Source organism: Aphis gossypii, unplaced genomic scaffold, assembly GCF_020184175.1.
Source record: "Aphis gossypii isolate Hap1 unplaced genomic scaffold, ASM2018417v2 Contig00511, whole genome shotgun sequence".
Taxonomy (NCBI): Eukaryota; Metazoa; Arthropoda; class Insecta; order Hemiptera; family Aphididae; genus Aphis; species Aphis gossypii.
The window spans coordinates 1-19,081 of NW_026083138.1; the positions used below are offsets into that span (position 1 = coordinate 1).

Genomic DNA, 19,081 nt, shown 5'->3' on the forward strand with positions numbered 1-19,081 from the left:
AAGAAACCTATCTGTAATAATCAGAAATTTACCTACTTCTATACCCGAAGAAACCATTTTTTCGGCCCTCACCGAACTAAAATTTAACGTCACATCAGTCACACGTCTCCAAAATCGTTACAAATCTCCTATACCAATCGTTGCTGTCTTACTAGACAAATCCGAGAAAAACATATTCTCACTTGATCGCCTCCTTCATTGTGTTATCTCGACCGAATGTCGCAAAAGCGATTCGTCCATACCACAATGCAAAAATTGCCAACGTTACCAACACACAAAAAACTTCTGCAACCTCCCCCCTAGATGTGTCAAATGCTTAGGAAACCACCATTACTCCGAATGCACTAAGGATGAAAACAGTCCACCTATATGTGTCAATTTTAATGAAAATCACCCTGCTAATTATAGAGGATGTAAAATATACAAGCAAATAAAAAATAAAAAAAGTACCTCCCAATTATCCAAGAACGCTCCTAAACACATTACACAACAGAGTTGTGTATACGATAACAATTATACCCAATCCATAACCAATACGGTTATTGAAAATCCCCAAAACAAAGTTTTAAACCAAACAAATCCCAACACTAGCAATACTCCAACCTATGCTGACAAAACTAAAAATAAAAAAAACAATCTTAAACAAAATGAAGAATTAAATAACTCAAATATCACCAACGAACTTATTAAGTCACTTATGCCCTTAATCAGCACACTCATCTCACAAATTATCAAAAAAGTCATCGAAAACCTACCTGCTCTATTTTTTTTTTCAACTATTACTATTGAAACGACCGTCTGGGTCTTTATCGAAGTCTTTTCGCTTGGGAGGGGTAGAGTGCAGTGTGTAGCACTTGAACCCCCTTCTCTTAGGAAGAGAATATTCACGTGAGTGGACTTCACTCCCAGTACTCCTCTGGGTCTGGTGGGGGGGGGGGCAGAGTAGGCAACCAGAACGACAGCTGGGGAGAGAGACTACAGAAAATTCTGTAGAATATTTTTTGCACTGAGCCGGGTTCGAACTGTTGACTGCGCGCGTCGTGGCCAACTTGTGTGACCACTGCCCCACATTGCCCCCCACCTGCTCTATTAAATAATATAAATGTCGTCTAACATTATAAATAATCTTAATCTAGTTATCATAAATTGGAATGCTAATGGCATCAAGAAAAATCGAAACACATTTGCAGCTTTCTTATCGGCTCATAATGTTGATATTGCATGTGTGAGTGAAACGCATCTAATTGCTAGCGATAAAATTAAATTTAATGGTTATACTACCTATCACAAAGATAGGCTAGCGGTTTGACCGTCAGGTGGTGTTGCTATAATAATTAAATCCAAAAAAACATCAACTAACATATCTACCTGCTACACAAACTCTCGAAGCAATCACAATATCTATTACAATAAACCAATCAATTACAACAATAAATAGTGCTTATCAATCACCTAGTTTTCAAATGTAAATAAACGACTTTGAAAAAATATTAAATAGCTACCAAAAAATTATTTTAGCAGGTGACCTAAATTGTAAACATACAACTTGGAATTGTAAAGCCATAAACGCTAATGGACGTAAACTTTATAATTACCTTGCAAACAATCCTGCGATACTGTCAGCTCCAGACTCACCCACATACTATCCATATGATCAAAGAAGAAGTCCTGATATTTTAGATGTAATTATACTAAAATCAATTCGTTTTTCTATGCACCAAGAACCACTTTTCGAACTCCACTCGGACCATTTACCGGTTAAAATTACACTAGATGCGTCTTTATCGTTCTCAACTCCTACTCGCAAACTCATCACTGGTTAAGCAGATTGGCAAAAATTCAAACAACACATCACAACAAATCTAATTATCCCTAGAAATATATTAAATACTAACAGTGCAGACACAGCAGTAACACATTTACGTGAAATCATATGTCAAGCGGCCGAAGAATGCTCAGAAAAAAAAAACACGGTAATAAATTATAGTCCTAATCAACTTCCTCTCAACATTTTAAAATTAATCAAATCAAAACATCAAACCAGAAGACTCTGGCAACTGTACAGACAACCACTTGATCAAAAAAAATTAAATTATTTAACGAAAGAGGTTAAAAGACAACTAGAAGAACATAGAATTAACAGTTATCAAAAATACTTATCTGCTATACACCCAGCAGACTCAAACCTATGGACAGCGACCAAAAGATTAATTAAACCTGAGGCTAACATAACGCAAAGCACTCAACGGTTACAATACGAATGAAGTTTATTTAACGATACACATAATTAAAGGTTATACATGAAAATATATACATATTAATATAACATAGAATATTATAACCAATTACTACTGTGGTAACAGTGTTACCAAATAATTACAGACATTACAGTTCCCTCACACTTAATAAGAAAACATTATAACAATAAATATTATATAGAATACATTATAAAATATTAATTTAACAATTACAAAATAGTAATAAGATATTAATTTAACAATTACAAAATAAAAGTAAATAAAATAATATAACAAAATAATGATAAACAAAACAAAACATATTAATTATAAATGAATAATTACAATTCAAAACATCTATACTAAATAATAAAAAAAAACATTTTACAAATTAAGTTTATTTGGTGGACGTATTACTCGCTTAGGTCTTTTATTACTAACATCATTATCCTCATCCTTAGTTGACACACTATCCTCTTGAGAAACTAATACACTCTTATCTAACTCTTCAGCTACCTCCAATTTGTTTTCAATTGTCTCATTTTGCTTCAAATTAACGTTTAGATCTGTACTACCCTCTTTGTCATTAACTAAACCACAATCTATCATCTGATTCACATATCTCTTCCAAATTCTACCATCACCCGATCTCAAATCATAAGTAACAGGAGATAATTTCTGTGTTACAACTGCTAGTACCCAATCATTACCTCCAGTATAATTTCTACACATTACTAAATCACCAACAATACACTCTTTATTCCTACCACCTCTGTACCAATTTTTGTTCTTATCTAAACTTTTTTCATAATTAAGCTTAGCAAAAGGTGTTAACCTATCATAAGAAGTAAATAAAGAACAACCAATATGCAGTTGTGCTAGACTAAACCCCGTAGAACAATGTTTAGTACTATTATAAGACAAAATAAATTTCAAAACAGTAGTATCTATACAATCTTTATTATTATTACTAGAAATTACTTTTTTTAGATAATTTTTAAATGTCCTAACTAAATTTTCTGCTGCACCATTTGATGATGGATTATACGGAGCAGTTTTTATATGAAAAACACCATTGTTTTTAAGAAAACTATCAAACTCCGCAGAACATAAAGAAGGGCCATTATCAGATACCAATTTTGTAGGTATACCCCAAGTTGCAAAATACTCTCTTAATACCATAATAGTAGAATTAGATGTTATATTTAACATTCTTTTCACAAAAACCCACTTAGAATATGCATCCAAAATAACTATGAACATCATACCTTTAACAGGTCCTAAAAAATCTAAATGAAGTCTTTGTGCTGGACCTTCAGGCCAAGGCCAATTATGTAACACACTCTTAGGTGGGCTATCACTAAAAATTAAACATTCTTTACACCCTTTAGTAATACCTTCAATTTCAGAGTCAATACCTGGCCACCATATATATGATCTAGCTAAAGCTTTCATTTTAACTGTTCCCAAGTGAGTACTATGCAATTCCTGTAATAACTGTTTCCTATACTTAGGAGGAATAATTAATCTATGTCCCCACATTAAGCAACCCTGCTCAATAGAAAATTCTAGTCTCCTACTATAATATGGTTTAAGATCTATTGAAACATCTTTACTTTTATTTGGCCAATTTCCAGTAAATACTTTAATAAATACATCACGCAAAATCACATCTTTTTTGATTTCATTACAAATATCTAAATCCCCAATAGACTTAATATTTGTAGTTACCATATAAATAAAAAAATTATCACACTCTAAATCGTTACTACCAGTAACACTTAAAGGCAATCTTGATAAAGCATCTGCATTACTATTCTCTATACCTCTAATAAATTCTATTTTGTATGTATAACCAGATAAAAATATAGCATAACACTGTAATCTATGAGCTGACATAAGAGGAATTCCTTTCTTTTCACCAAAAATAGAGACTAAAGGTTTATGGTCAGTCCTCAAAATAAATTCTCTACCGTACACAAACTGGTGGAAATATTTAATAGCAAAAACCAAAGCTAGAGCCTCTTTATCAATTTGAGAATAATTTAATAATTTTTTTCAGACTTATTCAACGTTCTAGAAGCAAAAGCAATAGGCTTTTCTGATCCATCTGACATTTTATGTGATAACACAGCTCCCACACCAAAAGGACTAGCATCACTAGCTACTATTAGTTCCAAATGTGGATTAATGGATAAATGGATAAATGGATTATAATGCACCAGAACCTTATTGGATAAAATAGATTCCTTAATTTTAGAAAATGCATTACTCTGATTAAAATTCCACACAAATTTAGTTTTGTTCTTTAACAATGCATATAATGGACCAGCAATAGTAGACATATTTTCTACAAACTTGCCATAATAATTAACCAAACCTAAAAATGTCTTCACATCCTGTGTACTCTTAGGTATTGCCACATTATTAATTGCTTTAATCCTTTCATCCGGTATATGAAGACCGTTTTTATCTACCTTGTAACCTAAAAAGGTAACATGATCACTAAAAAATTTACACTTTTCTTTCTTTACCGTTAAACCCGCCACAGAAAGTTTATCTAAAACAATATACAATCTCTCACTTAATTCATTGTCATATCTTCCAGCTACTACAATATCATCATAAAAACATACAGTTCCCGGTATACCACTAAGTAACTTCTCCATTTCTCTCTGTAGTAACCCTGGAGCTGAAGCTATACCATATGGTAATCGATTAAACATGAACAACCCTTTATGAGTAGATATAGTTGTTAATTTTTTACTTTCTTCACTCAGTAACAATTGCTGATATGCTTGGCAAAAATCTAACGAACAAAATTTTGCAGCACCTTGAAAAATATTCATTAGATCAGCTACCCTTGAAATAGGATACCTATCTATTTCTAAATACTTGTTAAGTGTAACCTTATAATCCCCACATAATCTTATAGTTACATCACTCTTAATTACAGGGATTATAGGCGTACCCCAATCAGAATTTGTTACTGGAATTAACAATTTAGTATTAACTAATCTATCAATCTCATTACTAACTTTATCCTTTAAAGCAAATGGTAAAACTCTAGGATTAAGAAAAACAGGTTTAAAATCTTTTTTAAGAATTAAATCAAACATTTTGTGCTTATAACAACCAAAATAACATTAAAAACAAATGGAAAAGTTTGTACTACATTCTGGTATGATGTTAATTTACATAATGAGTAAGTACCTGAATGCATTGGAATACTCAATTCAGTTAACCATTCTCGACCAAAAATCGGAGGACCCCCTTCTTTAACCACAACTATTTCCAATTCTTTATTAACATTGTTATATTGAACTTTAACTTTTAATATACTTAAAGGCACAATAAATGTATTATTATAAGCCTTCAAAGTTGTATTATATTATAATAATTAAAATATTTTAGTTTAAGTACTTACCCTTTACTGCGTCGAGAATTCAAAATGATGTTTCTAATGAAAAATTAAAAAATATTTAACAATTTATCTATAACTTGTTTACACACAACACTTGCGTTTACATATTATTTTGAGCACACAAATTAAAAATTCGTTATAACGTATTACGGACTTTTCAGAACGAAGACGAATACGAGAATGAAAACAATAATCTGAAATTAGTGTAAAATATCTAATAGATACTTATATTATTTTTTTGTCCTATCTCTCATCTCTAAGGTATCAAAGATATCAACATAGTGTTGTTTTTTTTTTACCATATAGTTATTAACTGTTAACTATGGTATAGTTAATATGGGTGTTGTTTACTGTTTAGTATTATTCTATTTTTATTTTACTTGATTTTTTAGCGATCGATAACGATAGGCACTCTTGTGTGCTAGCTATGATGAAAGGGGACCCGCACCGCCGCACCGTCGCGTCAATCGTAAATCGATAATATATCGTATATCTATATAGAACAAGTTGGTCAGATAGGCTTATTATAATTTTGTATTCTTGTTTTATTATTTTTATATTTTATGTTAGTCTACTCTGGCACTTCGCGACAATTATGTCATCCCGTCGCCCGTTATTGTTTTATATGCTTATTATAATATAGTTATTTTAAAATCGTATTATACGTAGTACAGTCCACATTTCGAAAAGCGTTTATTTTATTATATAGTTTTTTAGCAACCCAACAATGGATTTAACGTTTATCAACATTGTCTTGTATGTTATTATTAAGTTCTTTATACATACTAACCGCATGACTATATTATATACTGTATTGTCATAAGTAGTAATGCATAACCAGTGTCGCAAAATTTTAAAAGTGGGTTTATCGTAAACTTTGGTCATAATTATCGTATTTCAATAAGATTATCGTACCATAACAAAAAAAAAATCTTCCGATAGATTCCGATAAATTCTTCCGGTTAGCGTTATCAGGCACCAACCGAACATTGAAAGGACGACCTTTAAGAAATGAAAAAAATAACAAATTTTATGTTTGAATAAATTGTATCATTTTGAATATTGTTTGGTAAATACTAACCAAATTATAATAAAACTATTGTATACCTTGATACAAATATTATGAGAAAATCATAAAATATTTACCATAATATTAAAATAAGTAAAATTATATTCTTAATTGCAACATTATAAATTAAAATTGATCTGTTACAAAATATATATCTAGGTATATATTTAAAGAACATAAAATATAGTATGTATAAAGGTATTTTTTCATCATTGTCTTAAATGTTAAAAAAACTGATCGATTAAAAATTTAAAAATAAAATTTATTTTTACGGTGTTTTTGAACTAGATACACCACATACACTGTACACATAAATACAAAAAATAAAATTTATTAAATAATATAATTATTATAAATTACATGTATAATCTTAGTTTGATTATATTAGATATTATATGAAATTTGAATACAAACAAGGGTAACTCAAATTTGGAAGGGGCACTATTTTTTTTTTTTTTTTGTATATTTTGAAAGCACTAATTTAGTACTAAAACTTAGGGGTATAACGGGAATTGGTGCTTTTCATGCCCCCTCTAAGTTGAAAAACGGCGATAAAGATAACTTAAATTTGGAAGGGGCACTAATTTTTTTTTTTTGTATATTTTGAAAGCACTAATTTAGCATTAAAACTTAGGGATATAGCGGGAATTAGTGCTTTTTACATTACCGCTAACTTCGCGTACCTTTTCTTTTTTCAATAGCTTTACTGCTATAACCAAGATCTGCATTAAATTGATGAACATTTAAAGTATTTTTAGAAGTTATCAGCATATCTTCATTTTTGGATTCTTCTGCAGTTTTAATTTGCATTTGAAGAGTATCACATTTGTGACATGTATCTACCTAAGGTTTTTTAAAACTTAACTTTAACTTATGAAGTTCTCTTTCATATATAAATCTGGACACAGTATTATTATGATTATGATTATTCTTGTACATTTGATACATTATGTTTAAATTTAAATGACTCTGCAAGTACTTTTTGTCATTTTTTTTCTGGTATAGTGACTTTCATGCGCAGGAAAAGAGTTAATGTGTGCAATAACTTCTGCTAAAGTATTTTCTGTGGTTTTATTTGCTGACGATTGTCTTCCACGCTTATCTGAAGCTGAAATACCAGAAACACTTTCTAACTTATTTTTGATTACAGACCTTATGAATCCTTCTTTTTCGTCCAATGTTTTACAAAAACAATCTTTGCATACTGAATGGCGTTTTCCATTTATTTCAAAAAAATAATTTAATGTTAAGTCTCTGGTTTTATTGCTATTAATACACCTAACACGAGAAGTTTTTTTATCAGCAGAATTAATTAAGGGCGATATAAAATTAACATTTTTTCCATGATCCCCTAAACTCCAGTATTCATTAAATATAGAACTTCTTATGCCATCTGTAAGAATCTCAATGCACTTTTTTCTACAAGATTTTAAAGGTTGCATTTGCCTTCCAGTCACTTCATTACCACTTGAATTCACATAAGGTGCCCTCTGTGTAAATTGAGTGTTCTTTCTTTTCGGACAGCACGAGATCACTTTTTTTTATTGGACTTATCCGTCTCATCTTGTGTTAGTTGAATATCAAATTTTTGTACATTATCATTTATAGGCTCTGAATTTGTTACACTTTCAGTCTCAGAATGTATGATTTATCTTTGAACAAATCATCATCAGAAAATGAAAGAGTACGTTTCTTACTTGTATTAGTTTTTATTATGTTTGTTGACACTGCATCTTCTGTATAAACCAAATCTGCAATACCCTCAAAATCATTTTCAAGTAATATTGCTAATTCTGGTTCCAGTGGTAGCTCAGGAAAATCAAGTAATTGTACAATATTTGAATTAATCGTTCTGGATAAAACTTGTTCAGGTTCTGACAAATAGAATTAATTTGAATATTTTATTTTACAAAGCAGTAATAATATTATACAATATTTGATTCAAAGTAAGGATAAAATAGCTCTTATACATTATACAAAAAATTATATTATATTATATTTTATAATATGCATCTAGCTTAATAATTTTCTTAATTTGTATAACATTACTTATTATAATTTTATTATTAAAGATTTAAAGATGAACATTAACATTATATTTTTACTTACCATTACTAATAATATTATTACAATTACTACTACTGATAGCAACACTAACCATTTTCTTACATCTTTGTGAATGTGCAGACAACATTTTAAAGTAATAGGTATTATAAACAACATTTAAATAAAACTTAATAAAATTATAATAATTAATAATAAAGAAAATCATTAGGTGTGTTTTTATATTTTGTCTAATATTCAATAGGAGATAATAATAATATAATAAACAATAAAATTTGGTTACTGTCTTAATGATAATAAGTAATAATTAAACACTAGCTGTTTTGTTGTTGATATCTAACTAATACGACAATATTATTATAATCATTATTATAATAACTTAAATACCTGAAACATTTGAAAACCGGTAGGTACTAAAAACATAAGATGACTTATACTGTTTTGATCAATGTTAAATTATTTAAATCTATGGTATAAAAATCTTAACTTAACTTAAGATTATAAGACCATTTTCAATTATTGATTTTATCTGATCCAAAACTCTTAACTAGACATACGTGTTTTGTACCTAATATAAAGTGACTTAAAATGTTTAAACCAAAACAAATTTCACTGATAGTGGGTTATAGTTTTGACTTACGTTATCTGTATCAACAAAATATAAAAATATAAAATTGTTTGATTCTATTAATACCATAATCCAAAAATGTCAATTTTTGACTTAAGACATTTATACCATACACCAAAGAATTTATTATATAGCCAATAAATAGAAAAAATATGTAACATCAAATACCCTCTAATTTGTTCCTGCACCACATGAAGTACCAAATATTAAGTTCGGGTTGAATGGCATCCATCTGTAAATGTTTAAATAAGTTTTGCTCTTTGATGATTGCAGATATGTTTTCTAATGAGGTCTTAAGTGTTGTTTCATCTTTTATTTGTACTATATTACTTGATACCAATTGCATTAATGCTAAGAGGTTTTTATTTTCTTTATTAATAAAACGGGAATTTAAGTCTTCTAAAATACTGTCTAATAGTGGAATGTATAAATTAATACGATAGTTATCTTCTGGTTTATCTAAATTTGTTATGTGGTTTCTATTTTTCTGACGTCCATAAAGTTTTGGTAGCTTTACTTCAACATTAAGTGTTTTTAATATAATTTCACTTTCTCTAAATATTGAATTGAATTCTTCATCGCAGTTTCTTCTATATTTTTTAAAAGTAGAAATTATGTCCTTGATATATTTAGACGCTGTGAAAATGTCTTCATCTCTTCCTTGCAGTAATTTACTGATAGGAAATGTTACACTTAATGTACTAGATAATACAAATATTGACAAAATAAAATCACAGTTACAAATAGCAGATACTAATATATTGGATTTGGTTGAAGAAATATTGTTTTCCCACTGTGAAATTTCAGTTAGTGCATTTACTATATCTAATAAGGAATTTTTGAACTGTAGAACACTATCGTACCTTTCTATCCAGCGGGTTTCACACAACCCAGAAAGAGTGGCTAGATGTGACAAATTATTTTTAAGTACGAAATTACGTTTAGCGGAGACATGAAAAAATGAAATTACTTCTTTAATAACCCCTATGTAGTTACGAACATATTGCACCGTAGATGATTTGAAATACTCAAATTTAGAGCATGATTTGAGCATGGACAGTGAATGGCATTTTTTGCATACTTTTAAATTTTTTGTACTGCACCTCAAGCTATGGATATCATGACTGACATTTGGGTGGCACTCATTTGTATGTGATTTTTTTTTTTTTTTTTTTTTTAATGGTCACTCAAGGCAATTACATCTACAAGGAAATTACATTTATAATTGTTATAAGTTGTTTTTGTTAGCTCAGAGAGAAAAAGGACGTCGAGGATATATGGCAAAAAGAGATATACATTTTAATAAAATTGAAGAAAACGTATACAAAAAAATGAAATATTGAATAGAAGAAAACGTAAGGAAAGTCAAAGAAAATTTCAATCATCATATCAAGTACAATTAATAAGCGATTCTTCTTGTGACGAGCAAAGTGACAGGGATGATATTGCATTTGAAGTAGATAAGTTTACTGAACAGTCAAAATGTCCAAAGAAAAGAGTAAAAAGTGTAGTTAATAGTACCCTAACATCAGTGTTGGACAGAGATAATATAAGTAAGAGATATGCGACATTTATATTAGCAGCTGTGGCTCAATCAGTTGGGCAAGGTTTAACTAGCATTGCTTTAAATAGAGAATCAATATGAAGAGCTCGTCGTCAACAAAGAGAAAAAATTGCAGCAGATATAAAATCTACTTTTAATCCATCTGACTCACTAGTAATTCATTTTGATGGAAAAATCCTACCAACATTAACAAAAACAGAACACGTAGATCGCCAAATCGTTTTAGTTTCCAAAAATGGTAATTTGAAACTTTTAGGCGTTCCACAATTGTTAAAAGGTACTGGAAAAATAATAGCTGAGGCAATTTATGATCTTCTTAATGACTGAGACTTATCAAATCGTGTTCAATTTATGTGTATTGTCACTACTGCTAGCAATACAGGACTTAAAAGTGGTGCATGTGTGTTATTAGAAAAAAAATTAGAACGAGTATTGTTAAAATTAGCCTGTCAACATCATATTTTTGAAATTGTCGTAGGTAAAGTGTTTGATTGTTTAATGGGTCCATCAAATGGACCAGATATTGCATTATTTAAACAATTTTCAAAATCTTGGCCTAACATAAATAAAGAGGGATTTGAAAATGGCTTAATGAGTATATTCCTGTCATCAAATTTAAATGTGATAAAAACTTATATGGTAAAATTTATGTTTGATCAATTAACTGAGTTTCAACCACGTGATGACTATAAAGAGTTGCAGCAATTAAGTTTATATTTCTTTGGTGAAGAGCTTCCCGAAAAAATGGTTTTAAAAAACCTGGAACTTGTCATCGGGCCAGATGGATGGTAAAAATAATATATAGTATAAAAATTGTTTTGTTTCGTTCATAATTTGAACTAAAAGATACAGAATTATCAAACTTAGAACATTTTACTTTGTTCATAATGAGAGTTTATTTAAAAACATGGTTTACTTCAACTGATGCTTCAGGTGCACCTACAATGTGCTCTGATACTTGTATTAAATTTTCAATATAATATATAAATTATTACATACGGTAGACAATAATAACCATAACACTATGGGCATAATATATTATATAGTAAATATAATAGTAGGTATATTATATAGTAAATATAATAGTATATTATATACTACATCCTTATAATTATGCTAAGGGTGGGCAACCAAGCAAAGCAATGATTGAGTCTAGACAGCAATAATCGAGTCTAGACAACCATCAAGTCGGGACCTAAAAAGAGAAGTTGTAATTGGAAAGTATCAAGTATCATCACACGTGTGCTTTCCACCCGCTAGGAAATAATGACTATATGGTTGTTATCCGGCGACATGTGTGGATGCGTAATTGTCACCCGGTAGAATATTATAGACACACAATCGACGCACACTGTCGCGCGGATAACGCAGAGGCATGGGAAGAAGCGGATGTAGGTGACGCTGACCATCAGGGACCTGAAGGTACCGCGGGAGTCCCTGGATAATATATAAGGGGTCCCAGATTAGGCACATTTCAGACGTGATCCACCAGAGTTAGAGCGAGTACCTTCACGTCACCCAGTTCAATATTTATGTCTCCTGGACTTAGAATATTTTTCAATAAAAAACACTTAGAAAATATTTCAAGAGTCTTCATTTTTTACAAACAAACCATTCGATACTACATCATTCTACTGCTTGAACGTGGCACGTTACAAATTTGGCGCAGTCAGTAGGATTCTTTCAAATAAGAATTCTTTGGTCGAACAATTTTATTTTTCGAACTTAGAAAATTTTTCGGGAAAAATATTTTTTTTTTCCATTTCGAAAATTTTTCGAAAATTAAAATACATCGACTCCGAAAGAGGAAAGAATCAACAAGTAACACCACGGCTCAGAATTTATTATATTTATATTATATTTATTGAATCAAGAAGAATGGACGCATCGATTCAAACCATCGTTGTGTAAGCATAATTTTTTTTTTCCTTAATGTAAAATAATTTTAAGCGTCTAACTCTGTTAGTGTCTCCTTTGGAATTAAAAACTCCATCGTATAAGTTACTTTTAATTGTGAAGGTGTATATATATATTTCCCGTAAAACATTAAATAAAATAATTTCAATAAAAAAAAAAAACGCAACGATTAAATCATTTTAATATTTTACACTTAATATTATTACACTTAGAATATTTTACGCATAAAAACAAATTATTAGTAATAAATAATAATGTAATACAATTTTTTTTTTAATTATAAAAAAATAATAATAAATAATTTTTCGAGAAATAGTTAAATAAATAAGAATTTTTATTTTTTTAAATAAAATAAAATAAAGGGACATAAATTATTTTTCAAAAAAAAAAAAAAATTAATAAATTAAAGATCTTAAGAAATAAAATATTTTACTCTTTTAAAAAATAAAAAACAAAGTAACAAAGAATTTTTCAGAAAAAATTAATAAATTAAAAATCTTAAGAAATAAAATATTTTATTCTTTTAAAAAATAAAACAAAGTAACATAAACAATTTTTCAGGAAAAAAATAATAAATTAAAAATCTAAAAAAAAAAATAATAATAAAAATATTTTATTTTTTTAAATAAATAAAATATAGTGACATGAATAATTTTCAGAAAAAAAATATAATTTAAGTCTTAAAAATTTTATTTTATTTTATAAAAATAAATTTTTGAAAAAAAAAGAAAATAATATTTTAAATAGAAAAAAACGAGAAGAAAAATTATTTTAAATCACTTTGGAATTTTTCAAATACAAAAATTAAGTTAATTTATTAAAATTAAATATTTTACAAGAAAATATATGTATTTTATGCGAAAAAATTATTTAAGATAAATATCGTAAGAATAGTATAAAATAAATTTATTTTAAAAATAATACAAAAAAAAAGAGAATATATTATTAAATAATAAAAAAAAAGAGAATTATAATTAAGGGGGAATATTTTATTTAGAAAGAATTATACGTGAGGAATATGGAAATAAATATTTATTAAACAAAAACATTATTACAGTGCGGCTCACGAAAAGTGAGCGTTCAAGGTCAGTGGGTAGTGATCAATTATTGTCGAAACCAGGGGTTCTCCGTTTGTAGTATATTCCACCGACCGTCTCATGAGCTATGTTTTTTTTGGCGGGACCGTATTCAATAGACATTCCTTTTATGTTAGCAGCTCCTACTCTACCTTTTTTTTTTTTGGGTAGACCCTTCATTGTGTATAGCCTTAAAATTGTCATCTTTTGTGAGCTCGACGTAGTGAACGCACGTGTTTAGTAAAATATTTGGTCTGCTTGTGGTGTTAAAATTTTTTGTATTTTTTTTTTTTTAATTAATACTGTTTTTTAATTATTTTACTTTAAAATGACTTTTAAAAATAATGACACTCGTAGTCAAACCAAAAAAGTAATTTTTAATGTGTACAATTACTTTAAAAGTTTGGCTTCTTCCGACGACATGGCTTTACAAGAATATTTTAAACAAACACAAAAAATTACTGCCGACGCGTGTGGTGTATCTTATACAACAGTAAGACGAGTGTGTGCAGAAGGAAATTCTACCGACGATGTCTCGGACTCGCCACAAACTGGACAATCATTTAATTCACCAAGAAAAACGTATAAACGTAGAAAGTATGCCACAGAACTGGACGATTTCGATAGCGATGTTATACGAAGAACTGTTCACGAGTTTTATGAAAAAGGTGAATATCCTACATCGAAATTAATTTTAAATTCTGAACAATAAAAATTTGATTATAAAGGTAGTCTTGCTTCAATGAAAAGATTGTTAAAAAAATTAAAATTTACCTACAAAAGATGTAACGACGGACGTAGATTCTTAATGGAACGAAACGACATTGTTGCTTTGAGATGTAAATTTTTACGTACAATGTGTCATTTACTTAGACGAGACCTGGGTGAATCAAAACCATTCCAAAAATTATATATGACTCATTGTTTGCCACGCAGGTTCAAGTCATCATGGTTTTATTAAGGAAGCAAAATTAATTTTTCGTAGCAAATCAGGTAATACAGAAGACTACCATAGTCAAATGAATGCTGACGTTTTTAGATCTTGATTAACAATTATTGCAATCCCTTGAAGAACCATGTGTCATCGTTATGGACAACGCTCCATACCACTCAATGTTGGAAGATAATTTTCCGAAAAGCAATGCCCGAAAAGCCGATATTCAAGAATGGTTGACTAAAAAAAAAATTAATTTTTCTCCACTTGAAACAGTTGCTGATCTTCGTGAAAAAGTTAAAGTTTTAATACCGACCAAAAAAAAATACGAAATGGATGAATTTGCCTTTAAAATGGGACATGAAGTTGTACGATTACCACCATATCACTGCCAATACAATCCAATCGAAATGATATTGGGCACAAGCAAAGAGACAGGTTGCATCTAAAAATACAACCTTCAAGATGGCTGATGTTGAAAAGCTAATGCACGAAGCCATAGATTCAGTGAAAAAAGAAAATTGGGAAAATTGCGTACATCATGCCGAAAAATTACAGGACGAAGATTATGAAAAAGAAAAACATAGAGAAGTAATTTTGGAGCCTATTATTCTCACAATACAACCAGGTGACACAAGTAGTGATGAAGACGACATAATATAATTTATTTATTTATGTAAAAAATGTAAATTATTTGTGTAAAAAATGTAAATTTATTTATGTACAAAAAGGAAATTTATTTGTGTAAATAATGAATATATTACCTAATTACTTTAATTTAAATTATTTTATATTTGTGCTTTTTAATATTTTTTTTATGATTAAATCATGATTAGTTTTGTAAATAAAATGTTAATATCTGTATTTAAAATAGTTTATGCAATTTTTCCTAATCGTAAGTCGTAACGTTCATATAAATAATGTGTTTAATATTATTGTAATGTATATGCTGTATAGTGGTATACTGGTATCAACAATTTTAAAAACCGCGGCAAAAAGGTTTGGCAATCACTTATTTAAAACAGCCACGGGAGTCGCTGATGCCACTGACCTTGAACGCTCACTTTTCGTAAGCCGCACTGTAGTGAATTATACGTCAAGGAACTCGCTAGAAAAAAAAAATATTTTGTGAGTTAAAGAGAATATTAATTGAGAATTTTATTGAAGGCAGTTAAGACCTTATTTATTGAATTATTGGGAGGGCAAGTGATAAGTCCTTATATATTGAATTATTTTAGGCTGAAAAAGTGCCATATTTTAAAAGTTAAGGAAAGGAATTATTTTGGGGCGGATTTGAGCCATATATTGAGAATTAAAAAGTATTGAATTTATTTAGGCTGAAAAAGTGCCATATATTAAAAGTTGATGAGAGGAATTATTTTGGGGTGGATTTGAGCCATATATATTGTGAATTAAATAAGTATTGAATTTTATTGGGCCGAGAAGAGCCTATATTGAAAAGAAAATAATTGTGAATTTTATTAGGCCTAGAAGAACCGTATTTAGTGATTTAAATAATTGAGAATTTTTATTAGGCAGAAAAAAGCCGTGTTTTATGAGAAAAAATCATTGAGAAATAATTGTGAATTTTATAGGCGAGAAAGTCCTATCGTGTAAAAAATTACTTGACGTATATAGTGCATTTTAGAGAGGATAAAAAAAAAAATCCTAAGTAAAAAAAAATAATAACAAAAAATATAGGTAGAAATAATTTGGGGAATAATAAAAAATATTACGAGAGTTTTATAATAAAATAATATTGATAAATATTATTTAAAGAGATTAATGTTTAATTAATAATTGAGAAAAATAATAAATTATTTATTTTAAGAAATAAAACATATTTAATTTAAGTTATATAAAAATAAATTTATGAATAAGGAGGAAGAAGAAAATAGTTATAGTGAAAACGAAAGTAACAGTTCGGAAGAGGAAACTGATAAAACAAATACAACCGAAACTCAAGTAGAGTTAAATAAAAATATTGAAGTAGAAAAATTAGTAGAATAAGTTTAATACGAAAGAGGATAGCGACTCTACACAGAGAATTAATAAGGAAAAACAACAGGGAAAAGTTTGTTAGATACTACTGTTAAAGAAGACTCGAATACAGGATTAGAACAAAGATTAATAGGGTTACGTAGTACACCAAATTTAATCCATTCAGAATTAGGACCAGTGAAAAGGATACGAAAGACAAAAATGTCTAGTGTAAAGGCTACAATTGAGCAGGTCACTGCTATGATACCAATTTGCGCCGATGCGAAAGACGTTTCCTCGTTCATAGCGGCATGCGATTTTGCATGCGAGGCCGTAGGTAGAGAAACCATACCCTTACTAGAAACATTTATTAACACTAGGATTACTGACAAAGCGTTAGAAGTATGTAGATATAGGGAAACTAGCGATTGGGAAACTATTAAAAATATATTACAGGGGGCTTTTGAACAGCAATTGTCACCACAAACATTGCAGATAGGATTAAATTCTGTTCGTATGAAAAATGACGAAGATGTATTAACTTATACGGGTCGTGTAGAACAATTATATTATAATTTATGTAATGCAACTTTAGCAAATAAAACACCAGAAGAGGCGAGAATTTTAAGGCAAACTCTTAAAGATCAGGCTTTAGCAATTTATATAAATGGGTTAAAAAATGGATTTACAAACAATATTACGAGCTAGGAATCCAGAAACGTTAGAACTGGCAATGCAAATAGCTAGGCAGTTAGAAATATAATTTAGTTTTAATAAAGAATTACAAAATAATGAAAATAAAATAAATCAGAACGGAAATAAAAATAATAACGGAAATCGTTGGTCAAATAACTATCAGGGAAATAATCCAAATGGACAGAAATTCGGTTATAAGCAAAATTATAATCGTGGTCAGAATGGACAAGGTCCTAATAATTATAATAATGTTAATCGTAATAATAATTTTAATAATTTTGGTCGCAATAATAATACTAGTAATGACTATCCGCGTAATAATAACGGTCAATATAATAATAATAATCGGAGACAGCAAAACAATCCCTCCCGGATGTTATATTTGCGGCAGAACTAATCATGTCGCTCGCGATTGTCGTGGTAATGTTACACAGGTTGCGCGTCGAAATAATAATAATAATCCGCAACCGCAAAATAATAACGCACGACAAAATACTAATAATAATTTTAACAATAATTCGGCACCAATAACTAGTAGTTATTGCAATAAGATAGGACACGATAGTGTTAGCTGTTATAGTAAGCAACGGGATGAGCGTAATAATGCAAACCGGACGGGAAACGGTCAAGTATCGAACGGGAACGGCGTCCGTTCGATCAACCAGATAACGGCCGTAACGGAGGAATTATCACTCAACGATGTTTCACCATCATATCAGTAATTAATGAAAATCATGTTACATTTCAATCACCTAATTTTAAAACAAATACAGCAAATCTTCTTTTAGACACCGGTAGTGAAATCAATTTAATAAAAATAAATAAATTAATAGGCGAAACATTAGTAAACGAAAAATAAAAAATAAATTTAAAAGGCATTAATGATAAAATAGTAACTACCATAGGCAAAATTACAATAATATTAATATTAAATAATAATAAAATAAAAACGGAATTTCATGTGGTCGATAAGGAATTTCCAATACCGCCGCGAGATGGAATTCTAGGTCACCACTTCCTGTTACAAACTAACGCGATAATAGATGTTGCGAATAATTATTTACTATAAATGATACACTCTCCGTGCGAATTAATAAAGATAAAATATGTTACACATTGAAACCGCGAACGGAAACAATAATATCTATACCAATAGCTGATCCGATAATGGAAAATAAAAATTTTTAATACAGAAACAAGAATTAATACAGGACGTATATTGCGCTAATATAATAAACACGGTAAAGAACGGAAACACGGTGATAAGTATACTGAATATTTCCGAATTACCACAAAACATTTATGAGGACCAATTAAATAAAATATTATACGACAATGACATAGAATATAAATTACACGAAATAACTGTAGTAAATGACAATAACGATCGCGTAAATAAAATAAAAAGTTTAATACGTAGTGACCATTTAACTAACGAGGAACGTAAAACAATATTAGAAATATGCGAACATTTTTCTGATGTATTTCATTT

General features: G+C 29.3%; 1 protein-coding gene across 1 annotated transcript; it reads right to left on the minus strand.

The window, feature by feature from the left end:
- Positions 1–2,654: 2,654 nt before the first annotated feature.
- Positions 2,655–4,136, minus strand: LOC126554461 (uncharacterized protein K02A2.6-like; the record flags this gene model as incomplete). The annotated part of the gene is made up of 2 exons (XM_050209541.1): positions 3,286–4,136; positions 2,655–3,072 (listed from the first exon to the last, which is right to left on the minus strand). Coding segments are annotated over exons 1-2 (1,269 nt in total), but the record flags the coding sequence as incomplete, so codon positions are not given.
- Positions 4,137–19,081: the final 14,945 nt, after the last annotated feature.